Below are 27,847 nucleotides of genomic sequence, written 5' to 3'. Positions count from 1 at the left end.
TCTGGCAATTTAAAATTGATTTGTAGAGAAATTTTAAATATCTAATCAAATCAATAACTTGCCTTATTTTACCCTTTTCCAAATGGTGCCATATTCCTTCCTAAAGACTATAGCTCATGGTGAAATAAGTTTCTGGAAATCTTTTTGCCCGATTAATCAATTGTTACGTGTGGAACTAGACATGCATGTAGAGTTTAACACACATCAGTCTTACATTGATCAGTAACAAAATTACGTCGGAGAACTGGTCGATTTTTATCTGGGTTGTGGCTAATATTCTCTCATTTGTGATTAGCACAGATCAGGGATTCAGCATGATGAATTATTTTAGTTAAAAAAGACAAACTTGTGAAACCCAAAACTGTATTCCTTTTAAGAGGCATACATAATCCCACCACCTTCTGTAAATTTGTTTCCACCAACATCCATCTCACCCTACCACCACCTAATTAATCCAGATTGATCCGTGTGTCAATGTTTCAGCCCAAAACGTCGGCTGTTTATTCACTTCCGTAGATGCTACCTGACCTGCTGAGTTTCTCCAGCATTTTGTTTGTGTTGCCCTGGATTTCCAGCATCCGCAGTTTCTCTTGTGGTTTGGATTTGCTGCTCTAATGCGAAGTCTCTTCGAGGAATGACTACCTTGAAGAAGTTTAAATCTATCTCTGCTCCCCCTCTATGATCTCTGCTGCTCTCTGGCCCTTCGACCATGTACTCATCCAGACTCACTACCACAGCCATGTATCCTTCCTGGGAACTTGTCTTTGCTGCCATCTTATACCACATGACTTCCAGCTCCATTTTCAGGCCTCTCAGCTTGGGGCCACCAAGGATCCCAGGTAACTACGTTCAGTTGATTGCTTCTCCCCCTGAATTCTACATGCCTCTCTTTCTGCTGTGCAGAGACACCTGAGGACTCTGTCCCAGTTTCTGCCACAGCTCTCGGCCTCTATCTCCTTCACCTGTCATAGACCTCTCCTACATTTCATCCTCCACTGGATCCATGCCTTCAACCACAAGTTCTTCGCCATTCTTGTGTCCAGGAAGGATCAGAAGAACACCGGTCTCCAGCTGTGGATCCCTCAGACTCCAACTCCTGTTCCAATGCCCCTGGACTCTTCCTGTCACCTCCCGCTTGGACCTCAATTTGATTGGACATTTTCAGGACCACAGATCCTGCCAACTCTGAATCCAGTCCGACAGTCTTGGACTCCTCTGAACTGGGTATACAGCCATCACCAACCCCAGCTCCAATGACCCTGGACATCTCCAGGCTGCAAATTATGCAGCCTCTAGCTTTGGCTGCAGCCCGGACCTATGCTGCCAGCCTTTTGGGTTGAAGTTTTTCTTGTTGCCGCTAGGACCTCAGGCACCCCTTTCCCCACCACCACTCTCCAACCCCGGGTCTCTCAGGCTCCCCCATCACCTCTTGAGAAGTCAGATACTCCATCTTCATCCCTTCCTACCTTCCCTGAAAACCTCAACCCTCCCTACTACTCCAACGCCAATAACTCTCCTTGCCCCTCTAATCCCAACTCTAATCCCTGCTGTATCTTCACCATTCTTTCCAACCTTCCCCTCCCTGAGGCAGAAGGTTCTGTCCTCAGCAAGGGCCTTACCTTTGTCCTGCTTTGCCTGCACCTCAATGAGCTTCGAGTCTGCCATGACATTGAGCTCTTCTTCTATTGCCACCATCTCTAAGCCCATTTCTTTGGCAAGAGTTACCCACCCTGTACTGATGACCTATTCTCCTGTCTTCAACCCTCCTTCTCTTCATGGACACCCTACTCTGGGTCTCTGCCTTCTCTGAATCCTTTCATCTTGGATTGCTGATTTAGACATCAACCAGCTCAACTTCAGCACCTCTCACTCGCTCTCGAACCTTACACCCTCCGAGCACATCTGCCCTTCACCGTCTCTGCATCAGTCCCAGCCTTACCATCAAACCTGCAGACAAAGGGGATGCTGTTGTAATGTGGCAGACTGACCTCTATCCTGCTGAGGACAGGCTGCAACTCTCAGACACCTCCTCTTACCTACCCACTTCAGACACCTCCTCTTACCTACCCACTTCAGACACCTCCTCTTACCTACCCACTGAAAAGGATCACACTCTGGATCATCACAGAATTGTCTCCAACACCATCATGAGCCTCATCAACTCTGGAGAACCCCCAACCACTGCCACGAAACTCATAGTTCTCTTACCCTGCAATGCTCATTTCTACCTCCTACCCAAGATCAACACGCCTGACTGTCTGGGTAGGCCCGTTGTCTGCCTGCTTCTGACCCACTGAATCATTTCTACATATCTCAGTTCCATCTATCCCCCTGGTTAAGTCCATTCTCATCTACATCCGGATACTTCACATGCCCTTTATCTCCTCAAAAACTTTCAATTCTCTGGCACTATCTGCCTCATTTTCACCATGGATGTCCAGTCTCTAGACACTTCTATCCCCCATCAAGAAGGCTTTAAAGCTCTCTGCTTCTTTCTCATTACAAGAATCAACCAGTTCTCCTCCACCAACAACCCCCCTCCATCTGGTCCTCATCCTCAACAATTTCTCCTTTGGCTCCTCCCACCTTCTGGGCCCCAGCAATGCCAGCCGTTCCATTGGATATGTATAACAGTCCATTTTGTGAGCCTTTCATGGCAATGATCCCCAACTCTTCCTGCAGTACTTTGACATCTGCATTGGTGCTGCTTCATGCACCCATGCTGTGATAATCAATTTCATCAACTTTACCTCCAACTTCCACTTTGCTCTTAAATACAATTGGTCCATTTCTGACAACTCCGTCCTCTCTCTCTCTCTCTCTCTCTCTCTCTCTCTCTCTCTCTCTCTCTCTCTCTCTCTCTCCCCCTCTCTCTCTCTCTCCCCCCACCCCCATCTCTGGAGCCAAACTGTCTTCTGACTTCTTTTATAAATCTGATTTTCACTGCTATCTTGACTATACTTCTTCCCATCTGGTCTTCTGTAAAAATACTATTCCCTTTTCGCAGTTCCTTCATCTCCATCACGTCTGTTCCCAGGATGAGGCTTTCCTTTCCAGGTCCACTCTCAGGATGGAGGGGCAACATATTCTGTCTGAGTAGCCTCCAACTTGATGGCATGAACATTGATTTCCCCTTCCAGTAAGAATTTCCCTTTCCTCCTTCCCTCTTCTTCTATTCCCCACTCTGGCCTCTTTCCTCTTCTCCTTGCCTGCCTATCACCTCCTCCTGGTGTCCCTCCTTCTTCCCTTCCTCCCATGGTCCACTAACCTCTCCCTTCAGATTCCTTCTTCTCCAGCCCTTTACCTTTCCCACCCACCTGGCTTCACCCATAATTTTTCTAGCTAATCCTGCTTCTCCTATCCCCACCTTTCCATTCTAGCATCTTTCTGTCCTGTCCTGTAAAATAGTCTCAGCCCAAAGCATCAACATTTTATTCATTTCTGTAGGTGCTGCCTGACCTGCTGAGTTCCTCCAGCATTTTGTATGTGTTACCCTGCATCTCCAGCATCTACAGAATCTCTTGTGTTTTTAATTAACGTGTGCTATTTGGATGGTCAGCTGGAATTCCAATCTCCCGTAACACTAATGCATGAATTGAGTAGAATGCATGTATTCTGCTCAATTTAAACTGGTAAACAAAATTAAGGCCCATGTTCATTACTCCATCTACAACATTGACAAAATACTGTTTCTTATCATTAACAAATTTACAATTCTTTTTTATATCAAGAGACAAAGAAGCTGACGAGATCTCAAGAGCTTCTGCACTTACTTATGCATGTATCCCTCTGGCTGGCCCGTCATGTTCATCTGCATGACTGCCTGAAACTCGGTCTCGTTGCAGCAATACTTGAAGACAGTGCTGTTATGATGACAACATAACATGTAGCTTTTGCTGTCTGAAAGGCGTGGGCAGTGGAAACCAAAATGATATCGCCCCTTGATATCTGCATAAGGCTCACAAACACGGAAATGTGCTGAGATTACTGTTCAAAGAAAGCAGAGCATTAGATCTCATTAGATGCATGTTAAATTTAATATTTTGTAAATATTATTTATCTTATTTTCTTGTCACTCAGTTGATCCCTACAATTAAGGGCTTGACGCATGAAGAGAGGTTGAGCAAGTTTGACCTATACCCACTGCATGAGTCATAATCTTACTGAAACATATGAGATTCTGAGAGGCAGATAGGTGGGGAGAATGAGGATTGAATATTTCTCTGATCTTGGGTAATTAGAACTAGGGAGCCTAGTTTCAGAATAAGGAGTCATTGATTTAAGTTGGAGATGAAAAAGAACTTTGTCTTTCAGAGGGTCATGATCTTTGGAATTTTCTACCCCGTGGAGCTGTGGAGGCAGAGTACTTCAGTAGATTCAACCTGGATTCTGAGAGACACTTGAAGTACATGAGAGTCAATCGGCATGTGGGGAGGATGGGAATATGGTGTTGAGGCGAAGATTGTATTATCAAATGGCAGAGCAAGATGCAGAGTCCAACTGGGCTACACCTACTAGGCAATTTTCTCATCCTATTTATCATCCAGTTGCTCTTCCATAATATTTTACTATGAAGCCATTTGTTTACCAGCTATCAGGATAAACTAATGAATCATTTATTGTATACAGCTTGCCCTACAGGAATAACATAAAAGCTAATGATTCAGTATCTTGCTATCTAACAGCCTTCAAAAATATCCTTCAAGAGCATAGTGTGATTTTAAATAGAAGCTTAGAAATATGTCATTTTTAAGATCTTCATGGAAAAATGGTAAAAACATCCTGAAAGTGGCACTCTACCTCATGCCGCAATGATGAGCAGGCCCCTATAAAACTGCGCCATCAATATTCTACTCCTGCAATTATTAAATATCTTAGCATATCAATAACTGGAATTATTAACAAATAATTCCATGTTTCCCAAGACCATTTTGTGAATATGCCATATTGTGCTGGAGACATTGGACTTGAGTGTCTGTCTATTAGTTTCACAAGTTTCAGAAGGCCGATTTAAAGAAGGCCTGTCAATTAATCATTATGAATACTATATATGATTATTGCAATAGAAATTAATACTTTTTTAAATATGATCAATTTGAAAGTGTAAGTTGCTTCTTTGAAGTGACAAGCCAATGAACCTAACTTCTTTCATAAAAAGTATTAGACACTCAGAAATTCATGGTAATCATGCAAAATCAATGTAATTTTGAAGAAGGGAGATCATGCTTGACTAATTTTGTCCTTTGACAAAGTAACATACTGTGGGTCAAGGTGAACTGGAAAAGGCATGGATAAAAGACTGACTGGTAAACAAGATTGAAAGTAAACAGAACAGGACTTCCTCTGGTTGGTAAAATGCAACCAAGGATGTACCACAAGAAAATGTGCTGGGATGTCATTTGTTTACAATTTACATAAATAACTTGGATGACAGCATTATGGATATGGCTGTTAATTTTGCTAATTACAGAAAGATACGTGGGAAAGTAAACTGTGAAGAGGGCTGAAGGAGGCTGCAAAAAGATGTAGAGAAATGAGTGGGCAAAGATCTGGCAACTGGAATGTGCAAGAAAATGTGAAATTTGTTGATTTTTACAGAACATTTATAAAATCATATTATAAAAATAGTAAGAGATTACAGAGCTCCAATATATTGATGCCAATGGACATCTTAATGCGTGATTCAGAAAGGGCTAGTGTGCGGGTAGAGTAAAGAATTAGAGAAGCTAACAGAATATGATCTAAAATGAAAACAGAAAATGCTGGAAATACTCAACAGGTTAGGCTGCATCTGTGGGAAGAGAAAACAAGTTGGAGGTGTTTCACCAGAATTGAAGAGACAAAAGGTGTCCAAAATGTGCTACCAGGGGTGGTGGTGGAGGCAGGTATGATAGAAACATTTAAGGGGATCTTAGATATGCAAAAATCTTAGGGTATGGAGCATGTGCAGGCAGAAGGGATTAGTTTAAATAGGCATCATTAATTTCATTAGTACAGCACAACCTCATGGGCCAAAGGGTCTGTATTGTGTTGAAGTGTTCTGTTTTCACTCACCCAATTTGTGTTTGGTTTCCCAGTACAGAGGAGCCCACAGTGTGAACACTGCATGCAGTGCACGAGCTTGGAAGAAATTCAAGCGAATTGCTATTTCACTTGGAGTGACTGATGGGTCACTGAATGGTGGGAAGCGAGTAGGTGAAAGGACAAGAATTTCAGCATCTGCAGTTGCAAAAGGCAGTTTAGAATAAAAATATTATTAGTACAGAATTAGTGTAAATGGGTGCTTTATGGTTGGCTTGAATTTAATGAGTCAAATGTATCACATATCTTCCCTGGTTTATGATTCTAAATCAGAGCTCCACATGAACCCCATGAAGCCTTGTGTAGTTAAAGCAAATCTTTCCTTGCACCTTTACACAAATCATCTTTCTCAGGCCAGACACAATTTGACCTATTAATTTTTCTTCACAGTTACTTTCAGTGACCTGTATGAGAACTTTCAAGACTACCTGCACATCAACTCTTCCCAAACTAACATCATTGACATAATACAATATCCTTCCATTGCTTCTATCAACTTGAATAACTTTGCATAATTCTGCAATTATAATGACATTCGCCAGACCCCAACAGCCTCTGTTTCGAAAGTGCCATGATTATCCCCTGCCCTCACCAACCCATTGTCAGCTGCTGATTCTGGAACCTGGAGCAATACAAACAAAGGGCCTGAGGAACTCAGTACATCAGGCAGCAGCTATAGAGGAGAATAAACAGTAGACGTTTGGGGCAGAGACCTTCGTCAAGTCTGGAAAGGAAAGGGACAAAAGTCCGATTAAGAAGGTGGGAGGACTGGGGAGGAGAGCAAGCAGGCAGATGAGGGGGAAGGTGGGTGGGAGAGTGGGGATAGCTTGAAGGCGTAAAGGGCTGATGAAGAGGGAGTCTGACAGGAGAGGACGGAGGAACACGAGGAAAGGGAAGGAAGAGGGGAATCAGAGGGAGGTAATGTGCAGATGAGGAGAGAATGGGGTTGAGAGGATAACCAGAATGGGAATGGAAAAGGGAGGAGGGAGGTGGACGATTGCAGGATTCAGCTGGTCTTACCTATCATCTGCCATCCTGTACTCCTTCCCTTCCCCTCACCCATCTTCTTATTTTGGATTCTGCGCCCTGATGAAGGCCTCAGCCTGAAACATTGACTGTTTCTTCCCCTCCATTGATGCTGCCTGACTTGTTGAGTTCTTCTAGCATTTTGTGTGTGTTGCTCAAGATTTCCAGCATCTGCTGAATCTGGTGTTTATGACTGAGGAACCTTGCACTTTTTGAACTACAAATCCTAATTAGCCTTGCGTGTTTCCTGTAAGTCACTTGACAAATTTTATACATCTTTGATGGGGAATAGATTCCACCCACTTTGTCAGTTGGCAGTAGGGGAAGTGCACACGATGAGGGCAGCTGGTGTGGTGGTTGCTGTTGTTGGGACCCGATCACCAGTGGTACAATGTGAGTACCCACTCTTAATTCCACTCCCCAGCCTTTATGTGATGTTTCAGGTAAATTTGTGACAAAACGCTGAAGTACAGAAATAAATATAATGACCACTTTTGTGTTGGAACTTATGAACTGGCTGGAACTCCTGTTGCAGTTCATGAAAACTGTGATTAATTGCAATTATTTAACATAATTTTGATGGCCCAATTTATAATGGGAATCACATATTTTCTGGACTGTGTGTTAGATCGATCAGAATGATTAAGAATTCAACTAACAGTAATTGGTTTGATGGGTTGCTGTCGTGACCAGTCATCCTTGTCGGGTGGAGCTAAAGCTAAGTGTATACTTGTTCCTCTTGAAGGAAGGCAGGAGAAGTTCTGTCTGTCTTTTATGCTTTTGGAGTATGGCTTTTCCAGTGGCTGATGTGCCCTGTCCCAGACTTCTTGCTTACCTTCTATTCCACACTGCATCAGAAGTTAGACACTGCACTCAGTCTTTCTTTCACAACCGTTACCACCGCACCCCCCCCCAGTGTATTCAATATTTCAGTAGTATTTGAGTAGTATTGTTGGATTAAGCATTCTTCATTTACATAGTTCCATAATTCATTACGTAAGAAGTAGATGAATGGCATACATTATTACGTCACCATGTTATATGTGAGTGACCTACTAAAGAAAAAAAATAAGTAGACAGATTTTCAGCCCATGTGTTTTTTTTTCGCAATTACGTTCTGGAGTTACAAAACATAACATCACCCCCCACCCCCTGTAACTTCGACCTCTGTTTAACCCCCTGGGTCTTTGTGATCATTTGGCAATGTATTACAAGCCGGGCACTGTATTACAAGCTTTAGGTTCAACATGTAATGTGATGTTCAATTCTATAATCTTCCTTTAATTTTTTTCTCAAAACAAGTAATTATCCACAATACATTAAAATTTCAGATGCGTTTTGAGGGTGGACATGGCAGGACCAAAACCAATGTCTTTGTCTTAAAGTGTAGATAATCACAATTGTGCAAAGGTGGAGGTGCCCAAGGTGGATTGGGAAAATAAGCTAAGAGGTGGGTCAGGAAATGAGCAATGACAGGTAGTTGAACAGCTCACCCATAACACTCAGCAGGCAGTTATCCCAATTAGAAAGACGGTATCATGAAAAAGAGGTAGAATCTGTGGTTAATAAATGAGGTTGGTTGAAAAGTAGGGCATACAGAATTGCAGGGGCTGATAGCAGGCCAGGGGACTGGGAAGATGTTTGGATCCAGCAACAAAAGACATAAGCTTATAAGAAGAATGAAAATTGATTTTGAGATAAATAATTATTTGGTAATATAAAAACAAAGAGTAATAGTTTCTATGAATATATAAATAGGAAGAATGTGGCCTAGGTAAGTTTGGGATCTCTAGAGAACAAGGCTGGTGAATTAATAACAAGAAATTGCAACTATATTAAGTCAGTTCTTTACATCAATCTTCACCATGGAAGACAATACAGAAGGACTAATTCCAAATAACAGAGAGAATTGTAAAAATCCTAATCATAAAGGATAAAATATTAGAGTATCTTGCTTGGGTAAACACAGGCAAATCACTGAAACCTAATGGCCTGTTAAGGATTTTTTTTCCAAAACTCCCTAAATATGTCAATAATCAAAGACGAACTATTCCTTTAGGAAAGCTGAATATAATCAAATTTAGACATGTTTTAGGTTAATTATCTTTGAAAAATTTGCTCAGATTCTTTGAGGATGTGACAGGGAGAATTTATAAAGAGGAATATTAGATACAGACATTTGACAAAGCACACATATTTTATGCACCAGTTTCTTAAAAGCACAAGACACTTAGAAGAAGTGTGTTAGCATGGATTGAAAATTGACTGTCACACAGAAAACAGATTTGAAATAAATGGGTTCTTTTCAGCTGGAAAGATGTAACTAGTGGAGTATTCAGAGAATAGTAATATGGTCCACAACATTTTACTGTTTACATGAATAACCTGCAGGAGGGAATCAAATGTAAGGTTTCCAAGTTGGCTGATAGGTGGAAGGTCATGTTGCGGATGGTGTGAATCTGCAATGGGTTTTCGATAGATCAGGTGAGAACATGGAAAATGATGTTCACTGTGAGAAAGTGTGAGGTCATGCACTTCTGTAAGAGGAGTCAAAGGTATTTTTTTATATTTAAGGAGGGAGACACTGCAAATGATGAAGTTTGGCTTGATTTAGATATTCTTAAGCATGAAATCACTGGTAGCTCCAACAAGCTGTTAACGATAAATGGCATGCAAATTTATAGAGATGCTGAAACTTAAGACTAGGGAAGTTTCGTTACAATGGTATATGGTGCTAGGGAGATTACATCTGGAATACCGTACACAGTTTTGGTCCTTTTACCCCCCCCCCAAAAAAAAGATATGGTTGCATTAGTCCAAAGGAGATTTGCCAGGCAAACTTCTGCAATAAGGTGGTTGTCCTATCAAGGAAGACTAGACAGTTTAGGTCTGATTGCCTCTGAGTTTAGAGGAATGAAGGGTGATTTTATTCAAACATATGAAACCATAAGGGGATCTCACAGAGTAAATGTCGAAGTGTTTCCCACGAAGGAGAGACAGTTACAAAATAAGGGACCAGTCATTTTAACAGAGATACACAGTGAAAATTAATCTCTCAGAGGGGAATTGTCTGCCCTGAGGGTAGTGGAGGTCAGATCATTAGAAATATTTAAAGTGGAGATAGATAAACATTTGAAAGATTGATGAATTCAGAGTAATGTGCAACTGCGTAGAATGGGAGTTCAGACCAGCATGTCATCACATTAAATGACAGGGCAGACTTGAGTAGCCTAATGGCTTACACCTGCTATTTTCCTGCGCTATATACTTTCCCACTTTTTATCCCAAGTCATTGAAAGCTACTTCTGTGTCCTCAGATAGGACGCTATGGTTATAAATATTTATTACAAGTTCATGAATTGCAATTAGCTTCCTACCTGCTGATGTTAGCAACAGAAGGACAACTGTTGCTACAGTGGTGGACTGTGGACAAAAGCTGACCATTTTTCAGCTTGCTTTCATGTAACTGTTAGAGAGTTGTCTCCTTATCAAAATCTGTCAACATGGCCGACTGCCCCTCCTGCTGTTCAGGGTACACTAGAAAGAGAAAAGTGTTGATGTTCAATTACAGATTTCATCAGGAATGTGAGAGTTTAGTTCAAATAATAAAAAAAACAGAAAATATTGTAAAACAATTGTAAGCCAAGGCAGCATCTGAATAAAAAAGGAAGATAATCCTATGATTTTGCATTGAATTTTAATTTTAACTGCTATTTTTAATCTGTGTTAAAATTGTATCTATCACCAATCAGTCCCGCAGGGAAGTACCTTTTAAATGACTATTGAATTATATATTATCACACTTAAGATCCATCTTCACTCCTGAATTTGAGTGTTAATTTCTGTTATACCTCTCAAGATTATTAGAGTTATGGATATTATTGGAATTGAGCAAGAAAGGATTAATTCAGGAAAGTGACATTGGTAAAACATCATTTGAATTGTGGAGCAGGCAGAAGGGGTTAAATGACATTCTGCTGTGTCTGATTTTGGTGTTAGTTTTGGTTCAGTGGTAGCGTTCTTGCCTGAAGTTAGAAGATCATAAGTTGTCCTGTCTCAGAAACTTAAGCAGTAAATTTTGCCAACTCTTCTGTGCAGTACTGTGGGACTCTGCACTTTTGGAAGTTCCCTGTTTCATTCTGCTGTTTGCCCCTCATGTGGACATAAAGCATTCTCTGGCAGTGTTTCCAAATCTCCATCTATCCGTCACTAAAAGCATATTATCTGCTCATTATCTTATTGACTATGAGCAAATCTCTTGCCTCATTTTCTACACTAAAATGGTATGTATATTTCAAAAGTAATTAATTATTTGTAAACTGCTTAGTGACATTGTTAGGATGTAGAAGGCATTATGTAACTGCACTAATTTCTTTCTTTGATACAGAAAATTCTTTGCAAATAAGACATAAACAATTTAACACAAAACATATCTCACTGAAAAAAGAAACTGAGTTAGATTTCATAGCCTGTCCATTTGTGGGAATGAGGGTGACATTGTTGTTCTTTCTGCACTATAATTAACTCTTTTACTTTTAAACCTGCAACAGTTTTCTGCAGTGTCTGCCAAATTGTTCACGATGGATAAACATCATTTGATTCTATCAACAATATAGTTAAGATCTGTCCCAGAAAATCTGGGTCACTTGGCAGCAGCATTCTCCCAGAGTGGAAAAAGCTTTGCTCATTTTAACAATTATTTTTAAAGAGTGACTCTCTGTGGATAAATAGTTTCCATTTACTCTCACACTAACTAAATCACAGTGCAAGATGTAGTTACCAACACTTATTTCTCCTGGCATTGCATGTTCTCAACACAGACCCTTGACATGATCAGAAAATTAAGATCATTCAGAGACATAGAGTCATAGAGGTATACAGCATGGGAGAGAAGGCCCTTTGGCCTAACTCATCCTTGTCAGCCGAATTGTCTAACAGAACTAGGCCCAGTTGCATGCTCTTGGCCCATCTTCCTCTAAACCAAGGGTCCCCATGGACTGTTGCTTAATGGAATTGGTCCATGGCATTAAAAAAGGTTGGGAACCCCTGCTCAAAACCTCCAAACTTTTTCCATCCATTTCCCATCAGTGGCAGCTGCTTCGGCCGTTGATAATCTTTCATGATCAGAAACACATTTAGCTACTGAACAGGCTGCTTCAGCTAATGTGCACTCCATTGGTGGGTTCTCCCTCAAAATTTAACAAAGCTTCATTGAATATTCAAATTGGCATAAGTCAGACTGTGAAACAAATGACCCCACCGCGTCCCATTGAGAGACATTCAGAGGGGGCACTGAACTCCTGTTAATTACCATCAGATAAGAGTTCAAATGGACCCCTAGCATCCAGCAACAGTAATACAGTTAAAGCTAGCTAAATGGCCAATCACATTGAACATTGTAACATGGTTTTAAACCTTTTACAGCATGTAACAATACTCTAATGCTAAGGTAATATAAACAAACTAATAACAGTGAAAAACTATATTCTTTTAATATTCATTGTAATTTAAAATACTTATTTGTAGGACTTACAGATGAACACATAAGAAGTACTATTTTGGTGTCAGAAAGCTTCCAAGGTTGGATCTGAAATTGTGTAATAAAGATGACTATTACTAATCCAGAACAAATACTATGCTACCATATCATATCCAAGGAAAAGATCTTTGAATATAGTGCAAAATGAAAGAATCCAATTGAAAGAGCCTTGTTGCTACAGTGTCACTGCAATTGTCACATTTCTGCACTTTGCCTCCTATAAGCATCTTTTTCAAGTGGAGTTAATATTTGGGGAAAAATGGCCAATTTTCCAATCTATATTGCCTGCACTGCAGAGCATCATTACTCCATAATTTGGTAGGTTGGGCTCCAAGACATTGATTTTTTTCATGGTGACATACCGGAGAGTAGACCTTACTCTAAACATCTGCAAATGAAAGCCCCTGCCATTGTGCTTTACTATGCAACACAACTACCCAATAATGAAGCCTTACAATGAGATCCTGGAAAACATGGACCACTTACCATATGAGAGGAGCCACTTCTTGGTGAAAGCAAATATAGATAATGAAATTCACCATAGCTTCCAGTGCAGCAGAAAAAGAAAGTTGTGTAAATATCAGGACTTCAAACTTGGCACAAAGTTCATGGAATAGGCCTAAATGTTAAGAAATCATTTCTGTTCTCCTATAGGCTTCTGAGACATGTTCTATCTACAGCAGGTAGCTCAAAGCATTGGAATGAAACCATCATTGCTGTTTTTACAAAATTTTGCAAGATCCAATACTGAAGGTTAAGTGAACCAATGTTAGAGTCCACTCCCAGAACAGCATTGAGGCCATAACTCTGTTCACTTAGCTCCAGTGAGCACGCTACATGGTTTACCAGTCCAGCAACAGACCCCCAAAGACAGGGGGTACCATCTGAGCTTTGTCTCGGTAAGAGATTACCAGGAGTACTGAAGAAAGAACTTAAGGAAATTCTCAAAGTCTCCTTGAAAAGATATAATATCACCACCTGTCAATTGACCTCTCAAATTGGAGAACATCTGAGATGGCATTAAGAACCTCAAGCACTTCTGTTAGTGGCACATACAAGTCCACTGGTAATGGCAGATGGAACTAACTACCTCTCATTCTAAATACTTATCTAATCAAGAATCTCCAGTCTCATTTGTGCTAGTAACTCTGGATACCATATTGGCTTCATCAGTCATGTCAGAACCCGAGAAGTTGTGTGGAATAAAAACTGAAGGACAGCCTAAGGAGAGTGGGATGTTATAAAGTAGCCACTCAGCAATCAGCATGTTTGTTTTAAATTTTATATTTATTTTCTAGTTAATTAGATGGTTTTCTTGAACTTTCAATTTTGACATCTCCAATATCAAATTGGATAAACCCAATGGTGAATCAAAATTGTGAGTAAGTCTGAATGTTGTTCCCCATTCAGAAAATATTGCATTATAGTAAAGATAAATGTATAAAGCTTAAGAGAGCTGTAAACCCTGACTGGGTTAATAGGAAGTGAATCTGAATACTGCCTCATGTGGATTAACAGTAACATGGTGAATGTAAGATACAATTCTCAAGAGTATAGTTACGAACTAATCTTGTTTATAGTGCATTGTGGCATTCGTGATGCACACAACCTTGTGACCCCTGTTGTTTATTTGAATCAAAGAAGTGATTCACAGTCACACAATTTAGGTTGCAGTTTTCATCTTTCTGTCTTTACCATGAACTATGTAAGTGGTAACTTCAAAATAAAGCCCTTTGTTATATTTTCTTTCATGATTTGTTTAGGTGATTGTAGAGAAATTTGCAATAAAATATAGAAATGGTGATATTACAGGAGGTTCAAGAAGAGCAGATAAGGATTTGTTTTCTTTTTCTATTTTCAGAAATGCCTTCCTTTGGACCTTGTGTCCCCTAACAACCATCCCTGTTCTGGTTCAAATTCATCACTAAAATCCTCTAAAATATAACTGTTCATCAGTATTGCACATATTTGTGAATACTATTATGGGCTATTTTAAATAGTAGGGTTTATTTTAAAAGAATTAAGAAGCAAGGAAATAGATTCAATATATTCTTTGCGAAGAGAGGAATCTTCGTTTCTTTCCCAGATGTGTTGACTTGTTGGAGCATACTTCTCTAAATGGTAACCGTTTTTTTTATAAAACCTATTTTGTTGAAAACAGCCTTCGTTCTTACCATTTAGTTTGATTGATTGGTTTGACTGGGTGTTGTCAAGGAAGGGGATATGCTGTTATACTATGTGAACGTATTGCATATAGAAGCCTTTGAAGGTAGTTTGAATTTACAACTTAATAGCTTATGACTTCATGTTGCAGTTATAGCTTGTCCTCTCTCCCCCATGCCCATCAAAAATATTGTGCCAACCTGACAAAGCTACAAAAAGGATTAGAATATAAGGCCATAAGACATAGAGAGAATTATGACATTGGGCCTATCAGGTCTGCTCCACCATTTGTTCATGGCTGATTTTTTTTGCTCTCAACCCCATTGTCCTGTCTTCTCCCTGTAACCTTTGACACCCTATTTAATGTACAAGATCCTTTTACTTTGATACTTTTATTAATCATGAACCTATCAGCCTCCGATTTAAATATAATCAGTGACTTGGGCTTCACAATTTTCTTTTGCAATGTATTCCACCAAATAACTACCCTCTGGCTAAAGAAATTCCTTTTAATCTCTGTTCTTCTATTCTGAGGCTATAACATCTGGTCCTAGGTTCATCCACTAATGAAAATATTCTGTCCATGTCCACTCTATCCAGGCCTTTCAGTATTCAGCAGGCTTCAGTAAAATCCTCCTCACTCAGCAAATAAAGGCGTAGAAGCATCAAATTGTAAACCCCAAGGAAAAGTCCAGAGTTAGAGTCCCTAAAGCAGTTCTACATTGAGTTCAATGCTGACTGGCAACTCCAGTGATGTCACTGATGCCAAATTGTATTGATCTCTGCCAATCCTTTGGATTCATCAGCTGTGTGGAGAGCTGAAGCCTGCTACCTGAATAACAGCTTGCTCTCCATATCGTACAACCCTGGCTTGCTGGTTATGTAGACAGCTGGCCGCAATATGCATAGTTGACTCTGACCAATGGAGGGCCTCACGCTGAATAACGCTTTATAAAGCCTCAGCAATACATCCTTTTTTTAAACATTCTAGTTCACTCAAAATGAATGCTAACATTGGCATTTGTCTTTGTTACTATTGACCCAACCTGCAAGTTAACCTTTAGGGAATCCTGGTCAGGGACAAGAGAGTGTGACTGCAAGTGAGGCAGGTAGAAGGATCCAAAAGTTAGAGCTGGAGGTGACTCGACCACTGAGCTTGTTCACTACTTGACAGATTATATGTTAATGTCTAAAGTTCAACAGTTCTAAGTACATTTATTATCAAAGTATGTACACAGTATATAACCCTGAGACTTGTCTTCTTGCAGCCAGTCATGAAAACAAAGAAACACCATGGAACTAGTCCAAGAAAGACATCAAACACCCAGCACACAAGAAAAAGAACATATCAAGCAAACAGTAAAAATGAGAGTAAAACACAGGATATGAAGCATCAAACCACAGAGTAACTGAAACAGTCTAGGAACGGTCAGTTTAGTTCAACTGAGAGTTGTATCGTTCATTGATTGCAGGCCACAGAGCCAGTACACCCCGATCAAAATTGCACAAAATAGCAATTAAAAAAGGGGTAACCAGAAACCAGAAACACATGTAACATGAGCTACAGAGTCCAATCCACAAACCATATCGATTAAACCTTGTCTGAGACCCACCATTCTCCAGCAGTGTCAAGCGAGAGGGAGAGAGCGTCTGGTCAAATGCAGACAGACAATGCTGAACACCTGCTCACGTTCCATTCTCATCCTTGTAGATTTCAATCTTGCTCAACGCTTCAATCGGTGAGAACGGCAGGAAATGGAATCGGTCATGGGCTCACGCCCTGTCTCCAGGCTGCTTGGCCTCCAGGCCGCACAATCTGCTCTACACCTCACCGAACTCCCTTGGAGACACCAAAGCACCAGATCGCTCAATTGGCCTGAAAGCTCACCATCAAACTGTAAATCACAGGTTCCAATAGTAGCTGAATTATATTTGAAAGGAGAAGTAAAAGGAGTGGTTTTGTGAGCTGTCTGAAGGATGTTGCCTTTGGTCACGTTGCTCACCGGCACAACCTTCTTCTTCCATCTAGTTGACGGAATAAATGGCTTTCTGGCCACGTTTGTGGATGAGAGACGAAGGAGTTGGTAGTGTTGACGAAGCAGGGAGTCTGCAGAAGGACTTGGACAGATGAGGAGAATAGGGAAAAATTAATTTTAAGGTGATTGGGAGAAAGTATAGGGAGGCTGTCAGAGGAAGTTTATTTTACATTTAGAGTGGTGGGTGTGTGGAATGCGCTGTTAGGGGTGGTGGTAGATGCAGACACTTATGGGATATGTAAGAGACTCTTAGATAGGCACTTAGATGATAGAAATATAGAGGGATATGTGGGAGGAAAGGGTTAGATTGATCTTGGAGTAGTTTAACAGGTCAGCACAACATTGTGGGCCAAAGGGACTGTGCTGGGCTATAATGCTTTGTTCTCCATGGTCTTTGTTTTAAGTGGCAGATGGAATACAGCATAGGGAAGTATATGGTTATGCACTTCAATAGGAGAAATAAAGATGCAGCAGCACCTGCCTGTTATGCCACTGGTGTTTAGGGAATTAATGAAGTTACTGTATAAGCGGCTTCTTCATTGTCTGTATAGGAGGATTTTTCATTATTGTTTCCATAACAATTTCCATAACAGTCAGGGCTGAACCCCTGAACCTGGAGGACCAGTGGACAACACTTCGACTGGCCTCTACCCTTTGGTTGTTTGGCATGGGTGACCTTACCAACAGCCAAAGCAAAAGGCCCTGACTCCAGCCAACATAGCTCTCCAAGTCATTGAGGCATACAAGGCTCCAAACCCGACGACAAGATTGTGATCCTCTTGGAGGAATAAAAAGGTAATGTATTTTCTAAATGGGGAGCAAAATCAGAAATCAGAGGTACAACAGGACTTGGTCCCTGACTACATATGTACAACTCAATAAAAGTATTGAGGAACACCAAATATGATGTAATCGCCCCACTAATAGGTCAGATTAAAATGCTGATTTCTCGCAATATCTAGGCATAAAATATACTAGCTAATTGAAACAGCCAACAGAAGAGAAAGTTTGAAGAACATCTAGCATCCCTGTCTATTATGTTTGACAAGGCTTCAAAAATTTTTCAGTCATGTTTAACTGATGATTTTTTTTCAAATGCACTCACTGGATGATTTATCCTAAGTTTCCTATCGTCGCAGAAGGTAATCTTGGGCCAGTTTTATTCTCTCCACTTGCTATCAAGTCATTGAATACAGCACATGCTATGGAATTAAACACATTCTGCTCCTCCAGCTGGCTGCACCTCAATCCCTGCTCTACCAGCATAGTTACAAGATTGGTATATACCTGATGATGGTGAAAATTACACAGGTATCTACACTCCACATCTAATCTGGATCACATAATCCCTTGCTGCTTTGTTATCTTTGTGCCCTGGATGAATCTGTGTTTTATGTATATAGGGAACATGTAAGGTTTCAACCTCTTTTTGAAAGGGTTGCTCATCAAGTTGTGCTGATGAAATTTTGGTCACTTGGTGGGAGGGGGATGCTATGGTTGGAGAACTTCCTTACTAAGCCTGATCATTCAGAGGTCTAGGTAGTGATCTGCCAGGTGGTACCCCCATGCCAAGTGCCTGTTCCTCTTCCAAGGGCATATATTGGTGTGGGAGAAAACTGTTTCTGTTATTCACAAATGGTCTTCTTGGGTCAATGTCACTGCAGAGACTGGAGTGGTCCTGGATGTTGAGAGAGTAGTCTTACTGAAGTTTTGTGCTGATGTCTTAACCTCAATTGAAACACAAAAAAACAAACATTAAATATAACCTAATGAGAACCTGGGCACAAGTACCTAGAGAAGCACAGGACAAATCATCTAATTAATCTACCCACACAAAATGCTGGTGGAATGCAGCAGGCCAGACAGCATCCATAGGAAGAAGCACAGTCGAAGAAGGGTCTCAGGCCGAAACGTCGACTGTGCTTCTTCCTATGGATGCTGTCTGGCCTGCTGCATTCCACCAGCATTTTGTGCGTGTTGCTTGAATTTCCAGCATCTGCAGATTTCCTCATGTTTGCGTAACTATTCAACCCATTGGATTTGAGGGCAGGAATTGAGTAAACCTCTTGAGGACTATAAAAAGATTAAGAATACCCTTAACAAGAAAATCAGGAGTGCAAAGACATGGAATGAAATAATCTGGCAGGTAAGGTTAAGGAAGATATCAATAGTTCTATAACTATATTAAGAGTAAAAGGATGACAAGGGAGAGAGTAGGTCACCTTGGAGTTCAGCAGAGGTGCCTCTTTCTTGAGCTAGATGAGACAGATAGGATTTTTAATGAATATTTCTCCTTGATGTTGACACTGGAGAACATCATAGTTGCCATGAGATAGGGTAAACAAATGGAGATGTTTTGAAAGACATTCATATCACCAGGAAGGAGATATTTGCAGCCTTGCAGTGCATTAAGGTGGATAAATCTCCAGGGGTTGATTAAATACATCCTTGGACTTTGTGGGAGGCTAGAGAGGAAATTGCAGAGTCCCTTGTGTAGATATTTACTTCATGGTTAGCTTGTGAGGAAGTTCCCAAAGACTGGAAAGTGGCTGATGGTTTTCCACTGTTTAAAAAGGGTAGCAAGGCAAGCTAGAGAACTACAGGTGGTCGGCCTGATGTCAGTAATGGGGAAGCTACTGAAGGAAATTCTGAGGGACAGGATCTACCAGCATTTGGATAGACTGTCTGATTAGGGCCAGTCAGCATGTGGCTCTGTACATGGGAAATTTTGCTTGGTGAACTTTTCTTTGAAGAGGTAACCAAAAAGGATAGATGAGGGTAGGACAGTGGATGTTTTTATTTGGACTTTAGTCAGGCCTTCAACAGGGTCCTGGATGCTAGGCTGGTCTGGATGCTTTGCTCCCATAGAATCCAGGGAAACCTAATCAGTGGATTTAAAAATTTGGTTCAGTGGTAGCAAGCTGATGTTGCTGGTTGTTTCTTGGAATGGGAGCTGGTGACTAGCATGTGCTGCATGTGTCATTGTTTAGACTCTTGTTATTTGTCATTTATATGAATAATTTGAGCGCAACTGCGCACAACTTGATCAGTAACTTTGCGGACAACAAAATTAGGATGTTTTGTTAATAGTGAAGAAGTTTATTGCAGTGATCTTGATCAGCTTGGGAAATAGGCTGAGGAGTGGCCAAATGTTGTTAGATATCATTTCCTAGAACACATGACTGTATAGACAATTTTTATATCTTGCACTAGAATTTTGTAGGCACAATTGTCAAAAACACCTCTACATGTTGGATATCATTCATTGAAACATGAATAGTTCTTATGAGCATTGCTTGATGCTGCTTATTAAACTCTGACATCACCACGTTCAATAGTGTTGGGTAGTCATAGATCTGTTGAATATTATTGTTTTGGATGGTGCCATTGCTGTATATTGATACAAGCCAATATACAGTGTACAGTGTGAGAGTACAGTGTGTACTCTTGCCCACACTGCAGCACAATATCTGGATCACAGATCGACCTCTATAGCCACCTGAAGACCCACCAAAAGATAATTCCTTAGAACATCATGCTTTACTTAACTACAACTAGGATTGGTATATCTACTGTTCCCAATATTTCTGAACCTAGGGTCCTTTAAATCATTCCATACCCCCTGCCATTTCTTTAGCAACATTATTAACATTTTATTGCTGCTTTTCTGTACTACTCAACAATTAAACAAGAATTCCCTGTTTTACTTATTTTTAAAGTACACGTTTGCTTTAGCTCTCTATAATCCCAAATAACAGAACTTTGATTGATATTTACATTGGATTTTGTTTTAGATCTGTAAGAATTATTCAACAGTAAAAAGGCAAGCTGATCCTTTGTAGCTTACAATCAGGCTGAAAAACACTAAATGTTTTCTCCCAATCTTTCAAAACTGGCATTCTCTCTCAGCATTAACTTAAAATGAAATGTTCTTTAAGGAAAAAAAAAGAGGTCAGCCAATTCACTTAAACAAATCATCTACTACGTGACTGATTCCATGGAGTTCCATGAACCTGAGTGTCAGATGTTTGGGCAGACTGAATGACAAATGCAAGACAGCATTGAACTGATGCATTTCTTTGTGTTACTGAATAGACTTTACCTGTCAACATTGAAACAAAGTTGTAATTGATAAGATAATAGTTGGACCAAAATCATACTGGGATCATGGATAATAGGAGAATTACAGTATATAAACAAGAACAATTAAATAGCATAGACTGCAGCACTAGTGGGGAGGACTGTGGTCAGGGAAGGCAGACAAGCATTTGCAGGACTGCTTTGAGTCAGTGGATTGGACCATAATGAAGGCTTCATCTTCGAATCTCAATGAAAATGCTGCAGTGGTCACTGATTTCATCAAGGGCTGCATGGATGAGTGTGTGCCTGTGAGAACACAGGCAGAAGCCCTGAATGAACCAGGCTGAATGCTAGATCTGTGGCGTTCAAGACGAGAGATCCAGAACTCTAGAAAAAGTCCAGATACAGTATAACTTATGGAAGGCCACTGTGAGAGCAAAAAGACAATTCCTTGTGAAGCTAGAAATGCAGTTGGATGCATGACAACTGCAGCATGGTTTGAATGCCACGCCTTCCTATAAGGTGAAACCTACCAGCATAAATGCTTCACTCTCCGAAGAGATGACTGCTGTTAATGCACTCTTTGAGAGAGAGAATAAAACAAATTTATGCAAATTCCCACAGCATGTGCAGACCCTTTGAAAGACAACATTAGATTATCCTTCAAGAGGGTGAAACTTCGTAAGACTTCAGACTCTGATGGTGTAGCTGGCAGAATACTGAAAATCTGTGCCGACCAACTGGCTGGAATGTTCAAGAACTCACATATGCTTCCCACCTGCTTTAAAAGGGCATCAGTGGTAATGGTGCCCAAGAAGAGCAGGGTAAACTGCCTTAACGACTATCTTCTGGTAGCACTCGCATCTACAGGGATGAAGGGCTTTGAGAGGATGATCATGGCAGGAATTAACTCCTGCCTGAGGAAGGACCAGGACCTGATGCAATTTCCCTACCACCACAACAGGTCAATAGCAGACGCAGTCTTCCCGGCCTTTCATTTGGCTTTGAAGCATCCGGACAACGGTAAAGCATGTATCAGGCACAACACCATCATCTCTTCACTATTAATCAACAAGCTTCTAAACCAGGACCTCTGCACTTCCCACTGCAACTGATTCCTTGAGTTCTTTATCGGGAGACCAGTCAGTACAGATTGGGAATAACATTGCCGCCTTGCTGACAATCCACTCAGGCACGCTTCAGGGATGTATGATTAGCCCACTGCTCTACTCTCCGTGCACACATGATTGTGTGACTAAGTACAGCTCAAATACCATCGATAAATTCACCAATGACACCACTGTTGTTGGCAGAACCTCAGAGAGCAACAAGGAGGTGTACAGAAGTGAGATAAGTAACAACAAATACACGGTGAACGTCAGTAAGACCAAAGGATTGATTGTAGACTTTAGGAAGGGGAAATTGAGATCCTGTTTGAGAGATCAGTGGTAGAAAGGTTGGGCAGCATCATATTCCTGGGTGTCCTCACCTCAGTGTTGCTTATTTTATCTCTATTATATCTCTGCATCCCTTCTATTCTCCTACCTTTCTAGTTTTGCTTCCCTAATTTTTCCAGTCAGGTCATAATCCCCCTTCCTCTTTTGCTACCATCTCAGAGTTAAATCCCTCCTACGTGATCCATGAAACTTTCTTCTGTGTACACCACTCCAGTCAACCCCACTTCTGAGACCTTCATCTGAGAAAGACAGTCAGTGCTACTAAACTATGGTCAGTGGAAGAACCAGTCTCTATGATGCATTTTCTATGTAATTTTAAGCAATTCGCTCATGACAGATATGATTCCATGTAAGGCAGACCACTTTTGGAATCTTTGCCGTTCTGAACCATATCACAAACTGAAAGGTAAAGGCCATCAAATTCACTCTGCACTTGCTGATAGAAATGATGAGCCCAGGGGCAAATTTCATCAGGTAGCTTAATGACTCAGTATTGTGTCACCTCTTCCACCCCATTATCTGTCTTTGTGATTCCAAGGAGATAATGGTCATCCATTCTCAAATTTCACCCTCTTCGCTAGGTGATTTGTTCTTGCAGAGAAGCATGGAGCAGAGCATTATGTATCTTTCTGGTTATATATTAAGCATCTCCAGAATTCACTGAGCAAATCACAATATGGCTGGAGTGAATTTGAAGGAGAATCGATTGTGGCAAAAAATCAGTATGCTCACAGGAGAATGCTCAATATTTTAATGTTAAGAAATTTTTATGTCCCTTTGATAATTGCTTATTGGTCCGGGATCATTAATCTTTCCAAGAGCTTTAATGGCCCGGCACCTACATTCAATAATATAACCACAGTCACATGAGATCAGCAAAGAAATATCTTTAGAATTGCAGTTCATAATCAAAATGATACTTCAACTTCAGTCTTGTAATTTTCTTAAACGTAATATTGTTTTGCGGCACTGTTTATTTTCAACTTTTTTGACATTAGTTTGAAGTATTTCTCCCTTATCACAGAGAAAAAGAACTTGTAAGCACAATGCCTAAAAAAATACACTTTCAAATTTCAAGTCAAACAGATACTCACATTTTAGGTTTGCTTTACTCCAAATGGGTTCTGTCGTAACATGAAGAAATAATGATGAGCTGCTAGTGTTTTCAAGCAATTTGGGCTGCACCTCCTGAAGAGTCTCGGAGACTCTCATAGTCAGCTGATGACACAAAAGATGCACTGCTGAGACTCACACCTAACAGTAGTAAATAAGAATATTGGACACAAATTTCATGAGGAGAAAAGGATATGAATATGACCAGAGAAATAGAAGTTAATACAGAGGCAAGGAGTTTACGTTGGAAGAAACGGAATGGGAAACTGTAGCAAGGTGTTTTGAGCAGAATACCCATTGAAAGTGAAAAAGAGCAACAAAGAAGATGTGTGAGGTCAGATTATTTACAAAAGGTAATGAGAATATTTGAAATCAGTTTGCTGGATTAGGACGTGCCTGCAATTGGCATTCGGTTGAGTGGATTAACAGGGTGAAGAAATATCATCTGTCACAGCAACCCAATTATAATTAATGATGTTTCCATAGCAGCCGAGGTTAGGGGATAAATAACAAAAGCGAATGTTAATTTCTGTGTGGTAAACAAGCCATATTATTCTCAATCTTATTTTTGTTCTGCCTTCAGACAGGAAAGCTATGTTTATACTACAGCAAGGCTGAAATCTGACTATGCTGTCTGAGCAACTGAAGCTCAGTCTCATTTAATTTGAAATACATTTTGCACAAAGTGTGAATACAATTAAATTAGGACAGAAAACAGCAAATTGTAATCCACAATCTACTTCTTCTCTGCATATCATTCAGATGCCTGTTAGTTTAAAATAGTCCATTTAAGGAAATCCCCATTTTTAGAGTAAAGTATTATTATGTTACGCATTGCTGTATGCCTTTATTTTCCTGAAAAAATGCTGTTTTCAGAAAAAAAAATCCAAAAATCTGTAGTCCTGTCTGCAGATTGACAACTTTTTCAGGATGTATTCAAGCATTCTTTGCTTCATTAGCCATCACTTGGTGGAATAATTGTATAAATTTAATCTTCTACGCCTTATCTTTCACACCACATTTGAAACTTCTCCTTCTGCATTTGAAATCCATTAAAGCTGCAAGGATCTCCTCCCTCTTCTTCTCTTTGTCCACCAGTCGATATTAACGAGAAGAGAACCTTTTGAAGCAAAACAGTACTTATATCATTATGACAAACTAATGGCTCAAAGAAGAGCCCTATTCCTGATGGGAAATTAGTGTTAATGGGTTGAACAATTCTTTGAAAACATTATAGTAAGGCACACTGAAGCTTTGCACTATACTGTACACTATATGTACATTTGTAGCTGTGGTCTGTGTTTCATCAAATGTACAGATTCATTTTGATGAAAACCGATTAGCACAGCATTAAAATGAACGTCTAAGTTCTTCTGTGATGCCTGGTAGCTTACGTGTGCTGATGTCCTATGGGTGGGAATGCCAGAACAAGGCAAAGAATGGCTTTTCTGCCTTCAAAGATGATGTGAAGAATAGATGGTAGGAACTGCTGCACAGAATTATTTTATAGATACTGAGTGAGATTACAGCGAGCGTTTGTCCGCCCTTGGACTGTATTCCTTGGAGTTTAGAAGAATGAGGGGGGATCTCAAAGAACATTTTGAATGTTGAAAGGCATGGACAGAGTGGATGTGGCAAAATTGTTTCCCGTGGTGGGGGCGTCTAGTACAAGAGGGCATGACTTAAGGATTGAAGGGCACCCATTCAGAACAGAGATGCGAAGAAATTTTTTTAGCCAGAAGGTGGTGAATCTATGGAATTTGTTGCCACGGGCGGCAGCGGAGGCCAAGTCATTGGGTGTATTTAAGGCAGAGATTGATAGGTATCTGAGTAGTCAGGACATCAAAGGTTATGGTGAGAAGGTGGGGGAGTGGGACTAAATGGGAGAATGGATCAGCTCATGATAAAATGGTGGAGCAGACTTGATGGGCCAAATGGCTGACTTCTGCTCCTTTGTCTTATGGTCTTATGGATATAGTATTAAATCTATGGTAATGATTATAGGAGCTCTGGAACTGAGAGCAATTTCTAAGACTTCCTATGATCCAGCACCACACAGAAGTAATTCCAATAATAAGGCTTATTTATGAACGAGAAAAGATATTTTCCTATCCTAAGAAAGTATTATATTTTATAATGAAAATTCATGTCCAACATATGTAAGACATGTCACAATACTTGTGGCAAAGAATGCACAATGGTGTTTTAGATTCAGCTATATGCACCTGAGAAAAGAAAAACACCAGATGATATTAGGCGATAACATGACTGGATAATTTATTGGTACTTGCAGAATGGTGGTCTGAAGGAACATTGAGGGATGTAATTGTCTGAGTTGCAGCTGATTGCTCGTTCCTTGTTATTGCTTAAGATACATTCACATTTAGGAAGTCAGACCTTCTGAGTTATGAGGGTCAAAGCAAGAAAATGTTGTGACCTGGTTAGAATCCAAGGGAGTAGTTGTGACTTTTTGACTCCGAAATTCCGTGGGAGTTTTCTGATGATCCTATTGCAATTTTAAATGTGCCGTGGAAGACAAGGAAAAACAATTTGTGATTGTTGGTTCACATGAAGGGGAGGAATAAGATATACTACTTTAGTCATGATTGTGCAAAGAGGTTGGGTATGATGTTAATTATGTAAAGGAATAAGGGGCAGCCTTATAGAAATGTTTGAAATTATGAGAGGCATAGATAAGATGCAATGGTGACAGTCTTTTCCCTCAGAGTAGGGAAGACTAAAACAGCAAGTCATAGAATTCGAGTGAGAGGTGGTGATTATATGGAACGAGCTATCAGAAGAAGTGATTGAAGAAGCTACTATAATATTATTTAGATAGGTATATGGAGGGACATTGAAAGGTTATGGGCTGGATGTAGGAAATTGAGACTAACTGCTGAACACTGAGGTCTGTATGGATTCGTTGGGCCAAAGGTCTTGTATCTGTGCTATACTGGTCAATAACAGAAGGAATATGCTTTCTCATTGTAAAATAAAGCAATTTAATCATTGATAACTGATTCTAAGAAGTGTAGAGGAGCAGGGAGATCTTGGACTACAGGCCCACCGACCTCTGAAGATAATTCAACAAGTAAGTAAGTTGGATTTGAAGGCTAATGAAAGTAGAGAGGTCTCGTTAGAACTGAATAAAGTGCATTCAGGGTCGCACTTGTAAGGAAGTATGTGAAAGCACCAGGAAATGTGCAGAGGAGATTTTGGAGTAATATTGGTATGAGAAGAGACCATCTATGCATGGTTGGTCCTTATGAGACCAAAAAGATTGAGGAGTATTCATTTTGACTTACTTTGGGCATGATAGGTTGAATAGCCTTATTTTTGTACCATGAATAGTGCATTAATCAGATGGCACTTAGAGTTTTGGGCTCCTTATCTAAGAGAGGATGTGCCAGCATTGGAGAGGGTTCAGTGGAGGTTCATGAGAATGATCCCAGGAATGAGATGGTTAATGATATGGTATAAGGCATTTTTGATGCTTCTCGGTCTGTATGCGCTAGTTTAGAAGAATAAGGGAGGGTGATCTCATTAAAACCAATTGAATATTGAAAGGCCTAGATTGAGTGGATTCCTTCTATTGCCATGGTCACTATTGAGGATTGAACCCATTGTTTACCTTCTTGGTGTTCTAGATCTGGATTTAACTTCCCTTGCCAATATGACAGTTGGCTTTCACCTTTATAACAGTGCTTCTCTACTCGCCTGTTCCTGAAATTTCATCTATCTGTAACTGGAATGCTATAGTTCTCTTCTCTGCCTTCTTATGCCCTTGATAAGTATGTCATTCAGACTCTGCTGCCCGCATTCTGATTCTCCCCAAATCCTGCCCGCTCTTTTCTCATTGTTCAATAATGTGTTACTGCCAAGAAAAGTTTTAATTTTGAAGTTCAGAGGGATGAGGCGAGGAAGGGGGAGAGGGATCTCATGGAAGCCTAATGAGTATGGAAACATCCATTAGTAGGAGAGTCTAGATTTTGAGGCATAGCCTCAGAATAAAGAGGAGTCCCTTCAGAACTGTGATGAGAGGAAGGTCAGATGGAGAGTTGCGAATCTGTGGATCGTTTTGCCGCGGAGGGCTGTGGAGATCAAGTCATGTGTGTCTTTTAGGCAGAGATTAATAGGATTATGAAGGCAGGAGGATGGGTTTGAAGAAAAAATGAGCCATGGTTGAATGCTGGAGCAGGTTTAACAGGCCAAATGGCCTAATTCTGCTCCTATGCCTTATGATCTGCGGTCTTTATCATTGTAATGTCTCCCACTTCCATTATCCCAGTATCCTGTGCTCCTTGATATCTGGCAGCCTACCTGTGTATTGTTTATAATTCATATGTAAATGA

General features: G+C 40.4%; 1 protein-coding gene across 1 annotated transcript in view; it reads right to left on the bottom strand.

Annotated features, from left to right (window-relative positions):
• The window catches only part of LOC134351656 (protein shisa-like-1), a 185,822-nt gene that overhangs the window by 18,035 nt on the left and 139,940 nt on the right, over window positions 1-27,847 (bottom strand). The window contains exons 2-3 of the mRNA XM_063058109.1: window positions 10,485-10,644; window positions 3,774-3,987 (exon numbers count right to left, since the gene is read on the bottom strand). Coding sequence (XP_062914179.1) covers window positions 3,774-3,987; window positions 10,485-10,551 — 281 coding nt within the window. The 5' untranslated portion in view covers window positions 10,552-10,644. The remainder of the gene's footprint in view (window positions 1-3,773; window positions 3,988-10,484; window positions 10,645-27,847) is intronic.

Source organism: Mobula hypostoma, chromosome 9, assembly GCF_963921235.1.
Source record: "Mobula hypostoma chromosome 9, sMobHyp1.1, whole genome shotgun sequence".
NCBI classification, from domain to species: Eukaryota; Metazoa; Chordata; class Chondrichthyes; order Myliobatiformes; family Myliobatidae; genus Mobula; species Mobula hypostoma.
Note: the sequence above shows the minus strand (reverse complement) of the source record. Positions and strands in the feature narration are given on the sequence as shown.